The following is a 17254-nucleotide window of genomic DNA, read 5'->3' as shown; positions in this document are numbered from 1 at the left end:
ATATATATATATATATATATATATATATATATATATATATATATATATATATATATAGTAAAATGCAATGTAAATAATGACCTTTTAGCTTTTTAAAATTTTAGTCATGCAGTATAACAAGGGAAGAACGTAAAAAGATTTAGTTTAATAGACTGAAATGCAACAAATATCCTATAGAAAAAAGTAATTTATTCCGTAAACAAGGGTCGAAGCCTATACAATACAAAGGCTCTCTCCTACTCAAAGCTTTCCCACGGTGGCCACAAGAAAACCCTCTTTTTTTTTTCCCAAACAATGCAAACAGTTAAATGGGAAGACTTGGTTAAATTGGGTAAGTAACATAAAAAAGGACAATTCCTGAAAATAAAATACTAGTGTTTCCCTTCAAGCGTGTGTATTTCTGCTTATTTCATCCATTATGTCTCAGTGTTCCACACACACACACACACACACACACACAGGGTATCGCACACGCATGCGCAGTGGCATCGCCTCTGCAGGCGCACAGCGACGAGCGACGCTTCCCAGGCAACGCGAGCTTGCGTTTTCATCGCACCTCAACCCATCGACAGCGTGACGGCACCGCGCGCGTCTTAACGCCATGTAACGCCGAAAAGCCCATCGAAAACGACGACCTCGCGAAAGAACAGCGAGAGGACGGAGACAACTACACTTATTCGTAAGTAAATGGCAATTACGCGCAGGATTTCCTTGCGTTCAGTGTTTTCTCATACTTGTTACGTGATAATGCCGACATGACTAGAATAGCAGAAGCGAAGATGTAACACTGCTGGCTCTGTGGGCTTTCAAATGAGCCGATAGATCAACAATTCATCACCTTCATATTAATGACTGTCACCGTTTCGTTATTTTCCCGTGTGACCGAAAGATGCACCTGTTATCATATCACATGCCAGCGCAGTGGTTTGCGTGGATGACGTCATGCGACTCGGCGTTATGGATGAGTGACGTCATGGTAATCAACAGCCACAGACTGAGATCTCATATGTGACCCAGGACCACAAAACCAGTCACAGGGGTCAGTTTTTTGAAACTGAGATTTATAAAACATATGAAAGCTGAATAAATGTGCTTAGGACAATAATTGGCAGAGATGCAACTATTTGAATATCAAAATCTGGAATCTGAGGGAGCAAAAAAGAAATTAAGTCCTTAGGTATGCATATTACTAATCAAAAGTTATTTTTTTATATATATTTTTAGGTTTGGACATTTACAAAATATATTCAAAGAACATAGTCTTTACTTAATATCCTAATGATTTTCGTTTTTAAAAAAAATCCATAATTTTGACCAATAAAATATATTCTTGGCTATTACTTATTACTGGTTTTGTGATCCAGGGTCACATATGTTCTTCATTTTGTCTAAGACACTGATTCATGATTCATGATTCAAAATGATGTATGCAGAAATGAAATAAACAGAGATAGTACAGCTCAGATCATTTGATGAGAATTGCTTGAGTTCAGTGTAATCTTTAACGTTTGAGTGTCTTGGCAAATCTGAGCATAGTTTGAGACATTGAGAAAATGTACAAAATGAAACCTATTGTGCAGCTGTCATGACAGATTCTTCTTGATTACTCATAATTAATTGATGCACCCAACATTTGAGATTTTACTGTATCAACAGCCACAGACACTCACTGGTCTCCTGTCACGAGCTACACCTTGCTGTGAATTTAATTAGCACTATTATCATTAAACGGTAGTATCTGAAAGACATTGGTGGCTAGTTCACCAAATAAACCATCATTTTTGCCATTTATCGTGATTTTTTTGCATTATTGAGGATTTAAAGCCCTCTGTGTGAACATCAGTTTTCAGTTCAGACTAATCCTGGTTATTTTATGCTTTTAAGCCTTCTGCTCAGAAGCAATGATGGACAAGAAAAAAAGAACATTTGGCAATGATGTACGATCTTATTTACAAGAAATCCCACGTTCTACAGACTGAAACCTGGGTGACCCGTTCCCACAGATCTGCAAGCACGGGAATGCAGGGCAGGATTCACATTCCTAGCGCTGGGAACAGATTACGTAAATGTGTTTTTGGTGAAGGAGTCTAGCATGTCTTGCCACCAGCATAGTTGAGACGTTGCTATGGTTTCCTCTCATGAATCAGTTCCCGCCTCTGACTGTAGAGACAGAAAGTGAGAGATAATTCATCTGTGCAGAGAAATAATCATCTGTGGCTGGCAAATGCTGTTTAATTTTCACATACTATAAGGCAGACATAATATGTGCAATATTTGTATATTCCTTTACTCTGTTCTTTTCCCTACTGTTTTCTATATTCATGTTTGTATTTTGTTCACTTATTTACTCGTAGCTGTATCACATATTATCATTTAATCTTTTTGTCTAGTTGTTCCTGTTTGTTGTTGCACTGTTAGATGACAAAAAAAAACTAAGGAAAAAAAAAGCGGTGAATTAGTCAAAAGTAGTGTGGGTTTTTGGGGAAATGCATGTTTTCACTGGACCTCTGCTTCTCAGAAATACTACTGTGTATTGTGCACATTATTTTTTAACAGATATTGATGTTGTGATATTCAAATAATGTGGATTTGGAAACAGATGGATCGTAAGGTAATATTTATTTATGTGGTGGCATATATAATTCAGTGAAGTGATTGATGTCTGAGTGTTTTATTGTCAATGTTTTAGTTGTAATATTCCAAACAACAGCAAGTTTTCGACGGACATTATAACATGCATTTTTGACATTTGGGTATTAAACATGCTCGAAGTGAGCTTGAGATGGTCAAAATGCTTTTTGCATAGTTCTTTATATTTTTTTTTTACTGAATTGAGTTCTAATGCTTAAATAAACGACATGTTACTCAGAGACTTGATCAGAAATGTTACATTATGTTACGTGATGTTACTTTACGAACTATCACAAGCTTTTGTAAATCATGCTCTTATTTTACCAGAAGAGGAGCAAAGTTGTTTTTATTGTCTCTTAAAACAAAAATATATTATTTAAACCCATGAAAAAGCAGAGCATGCTGTAAAAAATGGTGAAAAATCACCCTTATTAGATTTGGAGATTTGGTGTTTGTGTGTGTGTGTACTGGTATATATATAGTATAATGACATGGGTACTTCAATTTAAATAAGGTTTTTCGAGGACATTTCTTGTTTCCCCGTAAAACAAAAGGCTTAAAATCATACAAAACTGTTTTATGAAATTCAGAAATTGCCAGTAGTTTTCAGTAAGGGGTAGGTTTAGGTGTCGTTTGTACAGTATAAAAACCATAACGCCAATGTAGAGTCCCTGCAAACCACAAATGCAAGCATGTGTGTGTGTGTGTGTTTATGTGTTTGTGTAGGAGTATGACGCAATAAAATGAATATGGATAGAGTAGATAGAGTAGATACAAATGAGATTTATTTTTCAGTTTGTGTTAATGAAAGTAAAGAGGGGGAGCACTGTTAGCATACAAGTGCTAGCAAACATGCACATCTTCAGGCTAATTGCTAGGCTACTCACGCAGCTAAAATAATACGCGTTTGTTTCGTTTGAATGAGCTTACCTCGTCATGCGCACCACAGACTGAGTTCCCCGTGTGTCTGTATATCTCTCCATGCCTCAGGGAGCACTGCAGCCTAGATTAAAAAAATCATGCATTGTCTTTTTATTGAAAATGGCCAAACAGAAATAAAATGAGTCAGAAAATGGATGTGTTTCGAGTAGCCTTACAGAAGGATGATCAGAGAGGAACAGACTTCCTCTCATGAGAGCGACTCTATAGTGTTCAGTGGAGCGTGAGAGAGGGCCTGGCTTCAAGACAAACAGCCCAAGTAAACACATCTAACACACAGTGACTAAATATATTGGTAATATATAGTGAAAAAAAAAAATATATATATATATATATATATATATATATATATATATATATATATATATATATATATATATATATATACATTTAGTCATTTAGCAGACGCTTTTATCTAAAGTGACTTACAAATGAGGACAATTGAAGCAATCAAAATCAACAAAAGAGCAATGATATACAACTGCTAAACTATTCTCGCTTAGTTTAACGAAGTACACATACGTTTTTTTTTCATAAAACTGATTGAATAAAAAAGAATAGAGCAAGTTAGTGTGCGAGATATTTTTGTTTTTTGTTAATTGTATAATAAATCAAAAGAAAACAGATGGAATACAAAAAGAGTAGAAACTATTTTTTTAAACAAGCAGTTAGTAAATGAATAGAGTGCAAGTCTAACAGGGGCGAGAGTTAGAGGGTTAAATATATACAATAAAAGTTTTTTTTGATAACTTGCTACATTTAAAAAATACAATGCTAATATTTATTGATTGATTTATTTAAAGTTTCATCATTTTCAAACCTAAAATTAAAAAGTGATGTAGTGACGGTAGGCTTTTTACATTAATTATGAAATGTTTTAGACCCATGGAGTGCCTGACACTGAGCAAATAAACACTTGCTTTAAATGTAATGAAGTTTACAGGGATTGATTTTCTGTGTCATTTGTAATTGCATTCATCCAAGTGAATATTTGACTAACAATTTTTTTTCCAATTATAATCAGCTCTATTATGCATTTCATGGAATATTTGGTATAAATGCATGAAAAGGGATTATTGTAGCACACCTCTGCTCATGTTGAGAATGTATCATGTTTATTAGGCCTGCATTCATTTAATTTTGTGATGCTGCTTGATTTAATTAGACTTACTGCCTTATGTGATATGATAATCTGTAATGAACCAAAATTGTCTGTTTGTTTGCATTAAGTCACACAATATATATATATATATATATAATTTTTTTAATTCACACTGGCTCAGAAATAAATATAGTGTTATTTTTCTGTTTATTTTTACAGTAATGCCATTTTGAATCTTCTTTCTGGTGCACATTCAAATCATGCTTTTATACTTTGATTTCAATCCAAGTCCAGAATGACATTTTCACCCGGTGAATGTAAAGCTTGGTTTATGTTTGTCGCTATTCTCATATAGTGCACATGCATCTCTTCATTACAAATGTTCCTTCAAGCATATTTTGTAAAATAATAATGAATCATGCCATTTCATGAATAAATATTAAAGGGGGGGGGGGTGAAATGCTCGTTTTCACTGAATATCCTGTTAATCTTGAGTACCTATAGAGTAGTACTGCATCTTTAATATAATCTTTAGTTTTATTATATTCATAAGAGAAAGATAGTCTGTACCGATTTTTCCCGGAAAACACGAGCGACTGGAGGCGTGACGTGTGGGCGGAGCTAAAGAATCAGGAGCGTTTGGAAGCTGTGACAGCTGTGAAGGCTGAAACTGAACGAGAGCAGCATCAGTAACGACTCGCTAAGAGCGGGGCTCGAACCCGGGTCTCTGATGGGAGGGGACGCACTAACAAGGAGGCAGAGATATTTGAAGCAGTTTTACTCACTGCCTGTGGTTCCAACACACGATCGTGACCCTTTTTCTTTGGTATTGCATCATCCTTAAGAAATAAACGATAAGCAAATCCGTCATCAAACTGGGCTTTGTTTGTAAAACAAGCATTTTAGAAATGCAGGGAACAAACAAAAACACTTGCACAACTCCGTTGATGCTCTGTAAAAATAAACTCCGTCCACTGGTCCCTTAATGCTGTTTCTCTTTTGGTAATCTGTGCAGGGTTGTCTTGCCCTGGCAACCAAAAACACACTCCTTTTGTGACTTTTCGCGACGCTCTCGCTCTGATCAGTGAACCACTCTGATCAGGAAATGTCTGTGCTGCTCAGCCTCGCTATACGGGAGCGCGCGCTCTTCCGGCAGAAGTGCCTCAGGACCCATATAAGGAAATTCCGCTCCATCTAACGTCACACAGAGCCATACTCGAAAAAAACTTTCCGAAACTTGTGACATATTTCATGTGGAGGTTAAAGGGGTCATATGATGCTTTTTTAAAGATCATTATTTTGTGTATTTGGTGTAACAGAATATGTTGACATGCTTTAATGTTCAAGAAACACATTATTTTTAAATAATGCAACTGTACATTATTGTAGGTCCTCTATGCCCCGCCTCTCTCAAATGCGTTGCGATTGGCTGATCACCACAAGGACTTGTGGGAAATGTAACGCCGCTTTCCATAATCAAGAGCTTCATCTTTCAAAATAAATGTAAATACAGTTAATCATTTCCTTAGAACACACACACGATGCACAAAACTCTGCATTTGAACATTCAATAGCCAATACTTAAACTAATAACAAAACATACTTACAGTAGCTGTTTCAGAAGCTCAGATTGTCAGAATGAGCTCCTCTGCTAGGTTCACGAAACAGTTGTCCATAAAATGCATTGCTATTCTGTTATTATAATCTTAAATATTCCTAAATGCACTTTGGAAGAACAAATCATTCTTTTTCTTTCTCCTAGAAACACACACACCTCCCTGACACGACTGCTTCAACACTAACTGTGTTACTGAAACCAGACTTCTTTCTTTACATGAATATTTGGGCGGCATTACGCAAATATTTCCACATAGTGACATAGACATGTGGGGGCGTGTTTAAACGAGCCGTTTTAGGGGGCGTGGATGAGTCTTAACTTTGATAAAGAATATCTCTTTGGATTTGAGACTTTAGTCTTTGCAACTTTACAGATCTTCTTCATGCACAAGGAAAAATTGCTTAAAATGTTTGTGTTTGCCGCATGGCATTACCCCATGATAATGTTGTGTTAACAAGCCTCCTGTGCTCTCTCAGGTCGGTGTGTGTAGCTGAGCTCAGTCATGCCTCTCGTGAAGAGGACCATCGAGCCCAAGCACCTGTGCCGGGGTGCTCTGCCCGACGGGGTGACCAACGAGCTGGAATGTGTCACAAACAGCACACTGGCGGCCATCATCAAACAGCTGGGAGGACTCAGTAGGTTCAGTTTTTTACTCTAGAAGTGCTGATGCACAGTCATCTCTCTCCCTGGTTTAATGCAGTCCTGACTCGGTCTTTTCATTCGTTACCCTTGGTTTGCTGTGAGCCCATTAGGCTTCTGCAGCTTCGGCGCTGAGCACAGCTAGCTGTGTTTTAGCTTTGAGCATATAGCTTTACAGTGTGTTTCTACATGGCTTCTTCACGAGCTAAATGCATTATGCAAAGACAAACAGCCTTTTTATGACAAGTTGCTTGTGATGTTCCTTGTTAGTAAGTCTCGGCTAAATTTTAAGAAAAACAAGTTTATAGTTTAAAGCATTTAATTCACACGGACTGACCATCACAAATAGAGAACATGTGATCATGCTGGATACACACTTCACAAGATCTCACAGCTGGATGAGACTAAGTTTGCAAGGTTTGTGAAAATAAATGTTTATTAGTCATTCAAAGATTTGCTTAAATTATATAAATGCATATTCGTTTAATGCTAAAGGCAAACGAGAAAGTATAATAATGTTTGCCTTTCTATCAATAATAATATAAAAGCAATCGTTATAATACTTTTTGTATACATTAATTCTTTTGTTTAACCGTTGGATCTGATTATTAGACACACTCGAACACAGTGGCCATGCAGAAAAACATATCCTATCCGTCAAAATAAAAGTCCTGCCTCGAACACAGTGGCCATGCAGAAAAACGTATCCTCCAATGCCGATATTCTAAAAATGCCAAATATCAGCCGATATAACAGCCTTGGCGATATATCTGTCGACCACTATTAAATATAATTAAATTTAAATTATAACTCAGATAATTATTGCTGTTGATTTAATATGTCATAGTTTAATTAATTAGTGCCAAATGTTTTGCAGAGGATTATAAAGGACATTTTATTAAGCTACTACAACTTAGTTTAAAACAAAATAACGCAGAAGTTTGAGTTTAAAATGTGCCCAATAATAAGCAGAAATATACATTATTGTGTCACCATAATTCACTGAAATAATCGTTTGCAACTTAAAAGTTTTAATTTTAATTTTTTAAATAGCCCATCCCAAAATACTGATAATTCTGATGTCTTTTCAAAGTTTTTTTTGATATGTAAGGAATAGTATATTAAGATGAAAAGTTTCAATAGAATGTGAAATGAAACTTTTTTTGTTGCACTTTGTAAAAATGAAAAAAGGTGATTGCAAGCATCTCTTTAATATGCAGCAGATGAATTTCAAGTTAAATTTTTTACTCTTTTTGAAATGTGCACTTTAATAAATTATTTTTCAAAAGTTGTAAATAAAACAAAGATTTAAAAAAAACTTTTCTACTTCAAAATTGTATGTGTTACTTGCAGTTTTATTGTTACTGTTTTTAAATTTTTTTACTAGCAATTTCTGATTTTCTACAACATTTTTTTTATTCAGTATACATTAAAACAAGAATAAGCCTTTTTCATGGGCTCATTCTGTAGATGAAAGCTATTTAAATGATAAGTTTTGTCTTATTGTATATCATTATGTGTTTATTTGATCAGGTCGACATGCGGAGGACATCTTCGGGGAGCTGTTTAACGAGGCCAACGTCTTCTACATGCGCATGAACAGTTTGCAGGAGCGCGTCGACCTGCTGGCCGTGAAGGTCACACAACTGGACTCCACAGTGGAGGAGGGTGAGTAACAGAGACCTGATCTTTTGTGACACGGCCTGGAAATACACCAGGATACAAACACAGGTCTGCTGTGAGGATGGGCGCAGGTCAACAGTATAATGCAGAAGTTAAGCACCCTATGAAATCCATTGTAGTTTTTCCAAAATTCTATTAAGTTTTTTTCCAAAATATTGTTTTTATATATATATATATTTAATATTTAATGTTTTAAAAATATTTTACTATTTCTGGACCATTTTTAATGATTAAATTAATTTTAGTGATCAGAAAAGCATGTCTGATTAATTGAAATCATGAAACTTATACAATATTTATAAAAGTAACATTTTAGGTCCCTATAAAATAAGTTTAACTTTTTCTCAAAGTACGTTTTATATTTACAAAATTCTGTGTTTCCTTTTTTCTGTATTCAAATTAATTGGTTTAATTACATTGCAATAAACCATTAATATGCATGTCTAATTAAATCCAGTAATTCTGTGTTTTTCTAGTAAACAAATGATGGCATAACTGAATTTATCAACTCATTTTTGGCAAATAGTGCTGGACAACAGTGGTTTACTGTTAAAATGTAAACATGCAGGAATAACAGTAGTTTTATATTACTGTTATTATTATTATTATTATTATGGCATTAAGATGCACATTCTGTTGTACAATAGTAATATATTTCTTTCACAATTTGTTCAAGTTAACAGGACTTTTATTTTGACAGGTTTCCACGAACACCTTTAATTTTCCGTGTGTATATGATATGACGATATTTCTCTCATATGGCATGGTAAAACGCTCATGAAGTGATTTTCAGAGCAGTCTGAATAATAAGTAGAGCTCGGTAGATGAGCCAGCTGCAGTAATTAGCAGCGTATCCCACTGATGTCTAGACACTAGCGGAGTTATTTAAGAGCACAGTGGAATAGTTTGGTTGACAAGGGAACATAATTAATAGAGCGGTGCCTTATGGGAAGTTCCTATTGATGTAATGATGTAATGTAATGTGCTTCATTGTCTGACTCACTTCATTAACCGTGCATGCAACATTTACAACTGCAGTTTAATTGATCAGAACCATGAGTCTCTAAATGATATGCACAGAAAGAGAAAGCTCCCCACAGGTAACAGATTACCACAAACCTTAGCAAATCACCTTGCACAATTCATTTAAATCCTCTACTTACATAAATGTTGTGTCTAAAGGAACACTCCTAAAAGATGCGTATTTAGTAAATCTTGACAGCGAAAGAGTGTTTGTGGCTATGCAAGCTGTAAATCTGGCACTTTCTAGCAGGTTTGTGTTTGACGGTGTTGTCCGGCTCTGTCTGCTCGCTCTACAGTGTCCTTACAGGACATCAACATGCGGAAAGCGTTCAAGAGCTCCACTATTCAGGACCAGCAGGTGGTGACCCGAAACTCCATCCCGAACCCTGTCATGGAGATGTACCAGCGCTGTGACAAACCACCTCCTCTCAACATCCTCACGCCATACAGGTCTGTGCACGCTGCAGCAAACACAGCTGACCTGTTTATCACCCGTTCCCTGTGCATCACATGACGTTAAGGTTCACCTGTCACTGTTAGAATATGACCTTGGCTAATCCAAGTAATGGCTGTTAAATAAGATTAATTTTCTATATGCAAAATAGTAATAATAAACAAAAATAACCCTTTTAACTGTAATACATTCATTTTGTTGTGTTGTCTTTCAGGGATGACAAAAAAGACGGGCTCAAATTCTATACCGATCCATCCTACTTTTTTAACCTTTGGAAGGAAAAGATGCTGCAAGCCACAGAAAACAAGAGGAAGGAGAAACGACGACAGAAGGTGTGTGTGTGTGTGTGTGTGTGTGTTTGCTTATAGCCAAAAACATGCATTATGTAAGTACATAAATGCAGTCACAACTGCTTATCCAATACATTGCAAGAGGATAAAAAGACACAAAAAAAAGAGTAATGTACAAAACAGAGCTTCCAATTAAAAGTGCAAACAACAGAAGACACTAAAATACTTTATAATATCTTTCTCCAGTGATGGCCATCTAAAAATAGCCATATATTTGACAAAAAATAAAATAATTGCAAATTTTTATCTCATAATTCTGACTTTTTTACAAGCTTTCCTCAGGTTTGGATTTTATAACTCGCTTTATTTACTTATTTATTTTTTCTCATAATTTATATTTCGCAATTCAGATTTTTTTCTTGCAACTGTGATTTTTCTTGCAACTGTGATATCTTGGAATTCACAAGAAAGAAGCTTTTATAATATAGAAGTCATATTATTCTAGATGTTTTGCCAGTTACCAATCAGTTTTGGAGGGCTCTTGAAAGTGTGCAATGGATTTATTATATTTCTCACTGTCTGCTGCATTTAACATCTAGTGAAGGCATTGGGAACATTGCATGTTCTGGCAAACATGTTAAACTGGTAAAATAGATATTACAATGTAATCAACTAGTTGCATTTTCAAAGTTAGTTGCTAAAACTAAATTACAGAAGAGATAATGTAGAGAGAATTGATTCAAAGTACAACAGATCTTTACTAAACGATACAGAAAACATTGACACTGATTTTTGTGAGATTGCTTGTTGAGAAGTTATCTTACGAATAATCTGTAATCATTAGGTCAGTGTTCATCTACAGACTTTTCCTGTTCTGTGTGGTTAAAGATTAGTTCTCGAGCTTATAGAAACACTTCCTTCTTTCTGCCTTAGCAAGAGCAAAAGCACGTGGAGGATCCCACTCGCGAGGTAAAGAAAGTGCGTAAAGCTCGTAACCGGCGTCAGGAGTGGAACATGATGGCGTACGATAAGGAATTTCGTCCGGACACTCGCCTGACGCCGTCTCCTTACCATGGCATGTCTTCTGAGGGATCTCTGTCTCCGGACAGGTGAGTCATGTGATCTCACTTAAAGGGATAGTTCACCTAAAAATGAACTGAGCTCTGACAGCTCTCTGTATAAGGACTCTTACTGTTGCGTGTCACTTATTGAATTTTACTCGGCATTGGTTGACACGATGCTTCATTAACGTTTCTAAATCTATAACATTGTTTCAAATTACAGTTACTTTTTACAGAAGACTTTCATGTTTGTTCATGTAATGCACGGAATCCCAAACATTTTTGTCAGCCGTAAGATAAAATATTTACTTGAAAGATCCGAGGATGTTAATTTTTCCAGTAAATTAACGATTTGCACGTTTACAGTTCTCTGAAGCTGGTTAATGGTCACATTGACATGCAAGCAAAGTGCTTACATTATTTTATTTTACTTTAAAGAATTGATACCTTTTTATCAACTCACAAAGCCACTGCAGTTCTTACATCGAGCCCAGTTTGGGAAAACCCCAGTGTAGTGTGTAATACATTTTATGGTGTTGATATAAAAAAATGGTATATCATTTTGTTTATGTATCCCTGAATTTGTCGTCAAACCCAGCAATATAAAGGGAGATGCATATTAACTGTTTAAAATTACTTGCCTTAAAAACTATTAGCTAATGATTTCAGCAATGCAAAAAAAACAACAACAACAACTATGCACTAGTAAAAATTATTATATTTTCTTTGTGTCGTTTTGTGAACATGAACTTTTGTCTGTTTTTATAAAGCAGATAAGTAGTATTAATGACATTTTCATTACAAATTTTTAATGCATGACTAAAAAACACGCATAAAATGCATAAAGTGGATGAAAATGACCCCATACTATATGGTTTTCTTCACACACACAAAAAAGGTACCTTGATGTTCAGTTCAAGTAAATAACACTGTAAAAAATAAGTGTAATTTTAACTGTAAAATTTTGTAAAAACGCTACGGAAAAAAAACTGATAATAGGTTAACAGTAAGTTCCCGTACTATATACAGGGAAAAACTGTAAAAGATCTAACAAAGCATTTAATGTAAATTTACAGTAAAATTCTGTTAATTATACAGCTTTTAGAAGTAAAAAAAGAACAAATCAATGTATAATTTACAGTCTAAAACTGTAAACTGATATTCCCAGAATTCCCTGCGTGACACTCCACGTTTGAAAGTATTTTGTTTAAATAATCATGTTTTTAAATAGTTCTTGTTATCAGTTATGTACATTTGAGCTTTATGTTACATCTTCTGTTGCTTAATGAAAGTTTTTTGCATTATTTAAGTATCACGTGTGTTACCATGATGGTGTTTTGTGTTTCCATAAATGTGCACCTTCTATATGTTAATATATACTTCTGCTTGTGGTGAAGCTACTTGTGATGAGCTTTGATACTTCATGTGGCTTTCTCTTATGCAGTACCATCTTTATTATTATGGTGGTTGTCAGTATTTTCAAGGTACAAAACGGATTTAATTTTGTGTGTTGTTGAATTTACTGGTTTATATTCACATTTTCTTGTTTGTAAATTACAGCTTTATATTGTAAAATTAACAGTTTTTGACGTAAATGTGTTTACAGTTTTCTGTATTTTTACAAAATTATTCTGGCAACCACAGCTGCCAAAAAGTTTTTGTAAAAACAACAAGAAATTTTTTACAGTGAAGTTAAGAACTTGACTACACACAAATGTTTCAACAGTGATCAGAAGTTAACTTCAGTGTAACACATTGTAACTATATTGTGCCTGCTGTGTGTGTGGATGTTGTTCTGTGCTTTAACACAGATCTGGCATGTCAGATGAACACTCGTACCCAGCGAGTCCCAGTCACCCGCAGGAAGCAGGTGCAGCAGGAGCTGATGGGAAAGACGCAGGCCTCACACAGACTCAGTCCCTGGACCGAGCGTACCGGCCCCCGGCCTCCTCCACCGCCGCGGCAGCCAGACAGCACTCTTTAGGACGTCTTCAGGCCCACCACGGACCCCCAGCGGCAGACTCGTCCCTCAACGGACCCCGGCCAACAGCTGCCAAAGAATACAGGCATGTCACTTCTCTCTCTATAGTTAAAGAATATATGTATATATACACATACAGTATAAACAGTAGGACGATTTTCTAAAACTGTACTCACCCTCAGGCCATCCAAGATGAAGATCTTCATCAGATTTGGAGAAACGTAGCATTGCATCACTTGCTCACCAGTGGATCCTATAAGCAGTGAATGGGTGCCGTCAGAATGAGAGTCCAAACAGCTGATAAAAACATCACAATAATCCACAGCACTCCAGTCCATCAGTTAATGTCATGAGTGTTTGTAAGAAACAAATCCATTACTAAGACATTTTAACTTAAAACAGTTGTGTCAGAATAAAATAAAATATAGATTTTCCATTAAAAAAGTAATCTTGTCTGAATCAGGAGAGAAAATCTGCACAGATCAAGCAACATTTACAAACCGAAACAACAAATACGTCTCTGGAGGAAGCTTTACTAAGGATTATGGAGTTAGTTAAAAAGTTATAAAGTTAAAGTGTCTTAATAATGGATTTGTTTCTTACAAACACACAGATTTTGGCTTCATGAATATTAACTCATGGATGGGATATTACTTGTGTATTATTGTGATGTTTTAATCAGCTGTTTGGACTCTCATTCTGACGGCACCCATTCACTGCAGAGAATCCATTGGTTGAAATAGTAATGCAATGCTACATTTCTCCAAATCTGATGAAGAAAGAAACTCATTCTAATCTTGGACGGACTGAGAGTGTGTTAATTTTCAGCAAATTTTAATTTTCGAGAGAACTATTCCTTCAACTAGTGTATCTCAGTTGACACACAAAGACATCTCCAAAAGAATGCCAAATCTACAATTATAGTTCTTGATTCTTCTTCTTTTGTGTAATGGTGATTTGCATTCCTAGTGCATATTGCCACCTACTGGGCGGTTGTGCAATTATATTTTAATCTCATCTTTTAATCGTTAATCAGTTGTTATTACAGTGAACAAGAAATATATTGTTTCTTTAATGCTTACCTAAATTAAAAAATAGACTGATTGAACTACAACTGGGGTTGCAAATACAACCTTCTGAATGCAGAATAAAAAATAGCGTAAACATTGCTTTATGTTATAATTGTGCTTTATAATTAAAATACATATCTATAACTATATGATATAATATTGTGCTACTTATATACCCAAATTACCTCTGGAACCCAAAGATGAGGTTATATGGTATTTATCCATGTATTATCCAGCTATGCTGGTAAATTATCATTTTGTCCTCAATAAAAGAAACGACTGCATAAAGATGCATGGTTATTTTTGGGTTAACTGGGATGTGACAAATGCTTGTAATCACTTCTCAGCGGCCATCAGATCCTGGAGCATTTCGTGCCGCCCGCTCCTCCTCCACCTCCTCCCCTCATCCCGTCCTCTCAGACAGCCTTTGACAGTGCGTCTGGACCTCATTCACTGGCTCCGGGGACAGTGGTGTCGCTCTCACACTCCTACATCCCGTCTCCTCCTTCAGCTGCTCCATCTGCCTACACCGCTTCCCCTTCACATGCTGGAATGGGCGGCCCGCCTGTGGCCCCGCCCCCTCCTCCACCAGGACCCCCCACCCACGCCCCGTCCCCGTCCCGAGTAACACACCCGTCTGGAGAGTCTACTCTTCCCAGGAAGGGCCAGGTGCCTCTCATCCCCATGAGCGACGCCCGGAGCGACCTGCTGGCCGCCATCCGCAGAGGTCAGTGTGCACAGAAAAGAGAGTCCAGGGTAATGGACTGAATGAAGCATGTGCTTTTTTTATTAATTAGGCTATTAAAGATTTAAAAATGGCCTTAAAATAGGCCCTTTAAAAGAAAACATGTATATGAGGAGTTCAGATGCAAATGCCTCTAAACGCACTCTGACATTTTCTTCTAAAATTAGCATTTTTAATCACTCTCCTATATTTATGTTCAGTTATTTTACAATAGTTATTTGACCTATACAATGCCATTAAAGTAAATTTACTGAACGTAGCCAGACACGAATGCTAATTTTAGACGAAAATCAGCAGTCACTACACTTTTTTGGCTTTTGCATCTGAACTCTTCAAATATACACTATATACATATATATATGAACCTGAAACACAGAAGCAGTCATAAGCGTCAATTGAGATTTGTACATCATCTGAAAGCTGAATAAATAAGCTTTCCATTGCTGTATGGTTTCTTAAGATACACAACTATTTTAAAATCTGGAATCTGAGGGTGCTTAAAAATCTAAATATTGAGAAAATCATCTTTTAAAGTTGTTCAAATGAAGTTCTTAGCAATGCATATTAACTAATCAAAAATTATGTTTTGATATATTTACAGTAGAACTTTTTCAAAATATCTTCTTGGAACATGATCTTTACTTTATATCCTAATGATTTTTTGGCATAAAAGAAAAAATGATAATTTTGACACATATAATGTTTTTTGGCTATTACTACAAATATACCCCAGAGACTGCTTTTGTGCTCCAGGGACACAAATATATTACTCTCCTGGTCAAAAGTTTGGAATCATAGAGATATGAAATTTTTCAAATAAGTATTTTCTGTAAAAACAAGGTTGAAATAAACTGAAATAATGTGAAATATTATTACAATCCAAATAGTTGTTTGAATATATTGTAAAATGTAATTTATTTTTGTGACAGAAGGCTGTATTTTCAGCATCATTCCTCCAGTCTTCAGTGTCACATGATCTTCAGAAATAATTTTAATATGCTGATTTACTTCTCAAGAAACATTTACTATTATGTTTTTGCTGCTTTATATTTTTGTGGAAACTGATACTAAATTCTAAAATTTAGGATAAGTACTTCTTTAATGAATGAAAATAAATTAATGCTTTTATTTAGCAAGGATGATTTAAATTGATCAAAAGTGACATTACATACATTTTTTCATGATTTTTTAACCATTTTAGAGATTCATAAAGGAATCCTGAAAAAGAATGTCAGAGTTTCCACAGAAATATGAAGCTGCACAACACATAAGATCACATTCATCCTTCAGAATTTATTTTTTTTTTTTATTATATATGCATGAGCTTTTATTAAACTGTTGGCTCCTCCTCCAGGTATCCAGCTTCGTAAGGTGCAAGAGCAGAGAGAGCAGGAGGCCAAGAAAGAGCCGGTGGGTAACGACGTGGCCACAATCCTGTCCCGACGCATCGCCGTGGAATACAGTGAATCAGATGAGGACTCTGAGCCGGAGGACAACGAGTGGTCTGATTGAGGCTTGGGAGGCCAGATGTGCGACCATAATGCTGCTATTTTCCATTCTTGCACAGTACACACTCCTCAGATGGGAGATCATGACAGACAGAGAAGGAAGGGAACAGAATTTGTTCAATTTAAGGTGAAAGGACACAGGGAGGTGACAGGATGACAAAAGAGAGTTTGGCGAGGTAAGCACAGGAACTTTTAGAATACAGTGTGTCTCATTATAATCTAAATTCTACATTCTAGCATTTCTTTAAGAGACAAAATACTTATTGAAAAAAAAAATAGTTGTGTGATTATGGTTATATATTTTGGTAGCTGTCAAGAGAATGTAGAGAAATACTTATCCATCTTTTGTGGTACACGAAAATGATGGTTCGCAAATTTATGTTACAAATCATTACCACGGTATTGTTGCACAAATTTATTGTGGTATCTCTGGCTTGCTCCACTCGAGATGCCCTAAATATACAGTATGGACAATCAAATCATTGCTACAGTGTCAAAGTACCCTTCTCC

The 17254-nt window shown here is 35.8% G+C and overlaps 1 protein-coding gene and 1 long non-coding RNA gene across 3 annotated transcripts; one reads left to right on the top strand and one right to left on the bottom strand.

Moving 5' to 3' along the window:
- Nucleotides 1-213: 213 nt before the first annotated feature.
- On the top strand, nt 214-16900 carry LOC113038281 (wiskott-Aldrich syndrome protein family member 3). 2 transcript variants are annotated; one of them, XM_026195590.1, is made up of 9 exons: nt 214-679; nt 6767-6925; nt 8463-8597; nt 9932-10085; nt 10304-10421; nt 11313-11488; nt 13252-13506; nt 14839-15218; nt 16591-16748. In XM_026195590.1, exons 2-9 carry the CDS (start codon nt 6793-6795, stop codon nt 16746-16748), a joined length of 1509 nt encoding a protein of 502 aa, XP_026051375.1. In that variant the 5' UTR covers nt 214-679; nt 6767-6792. The 2 variants fall into 2 exon arrangements, with proteins under 2 accessions (XP_026051375.1, XP_026051376.1); XM_026195591.1 differs by lacking the exon at nt 214-679 and having other exon boundaries at nt 6793-6925; nt 16591-16900.
- On the bottom strand, nt 1890-3828 carry LOC113038282 (uncharacterized). Its single transcript, XR_003274751.1, has 3 exons — nt 3729-3828; nt 3562-3634; nt 1890-2160 (listed from the first exon to the last, which is right to left on the bottom strand). It is a non-coding gene; the product is annotated as an uncharacterized LOC113038282 (long non-coding RNA).
- Nucleotides 16901-17254: the final 354 nt, after the last annotated feature.

The sequence above is a fragment of the Carassius auratus genome, chromosome 21 (genome assembly GCF_003368295.1).
Source record: "Carassius auratus strain Wakin chromosome 21, ASM336829v1, whole genome shotgun sequence".
Taxonomy (NCBI): Eukaryota; Metazoa; Chordata; class Actinopteri; order Cypriniformes; family Cyprinidae; genus Carassius; species Carassius auratus.
Note: the sequence above shows the minus strand (reverse complement) of the source record. Positions and strands in the feature narration are given on the sequence as shown.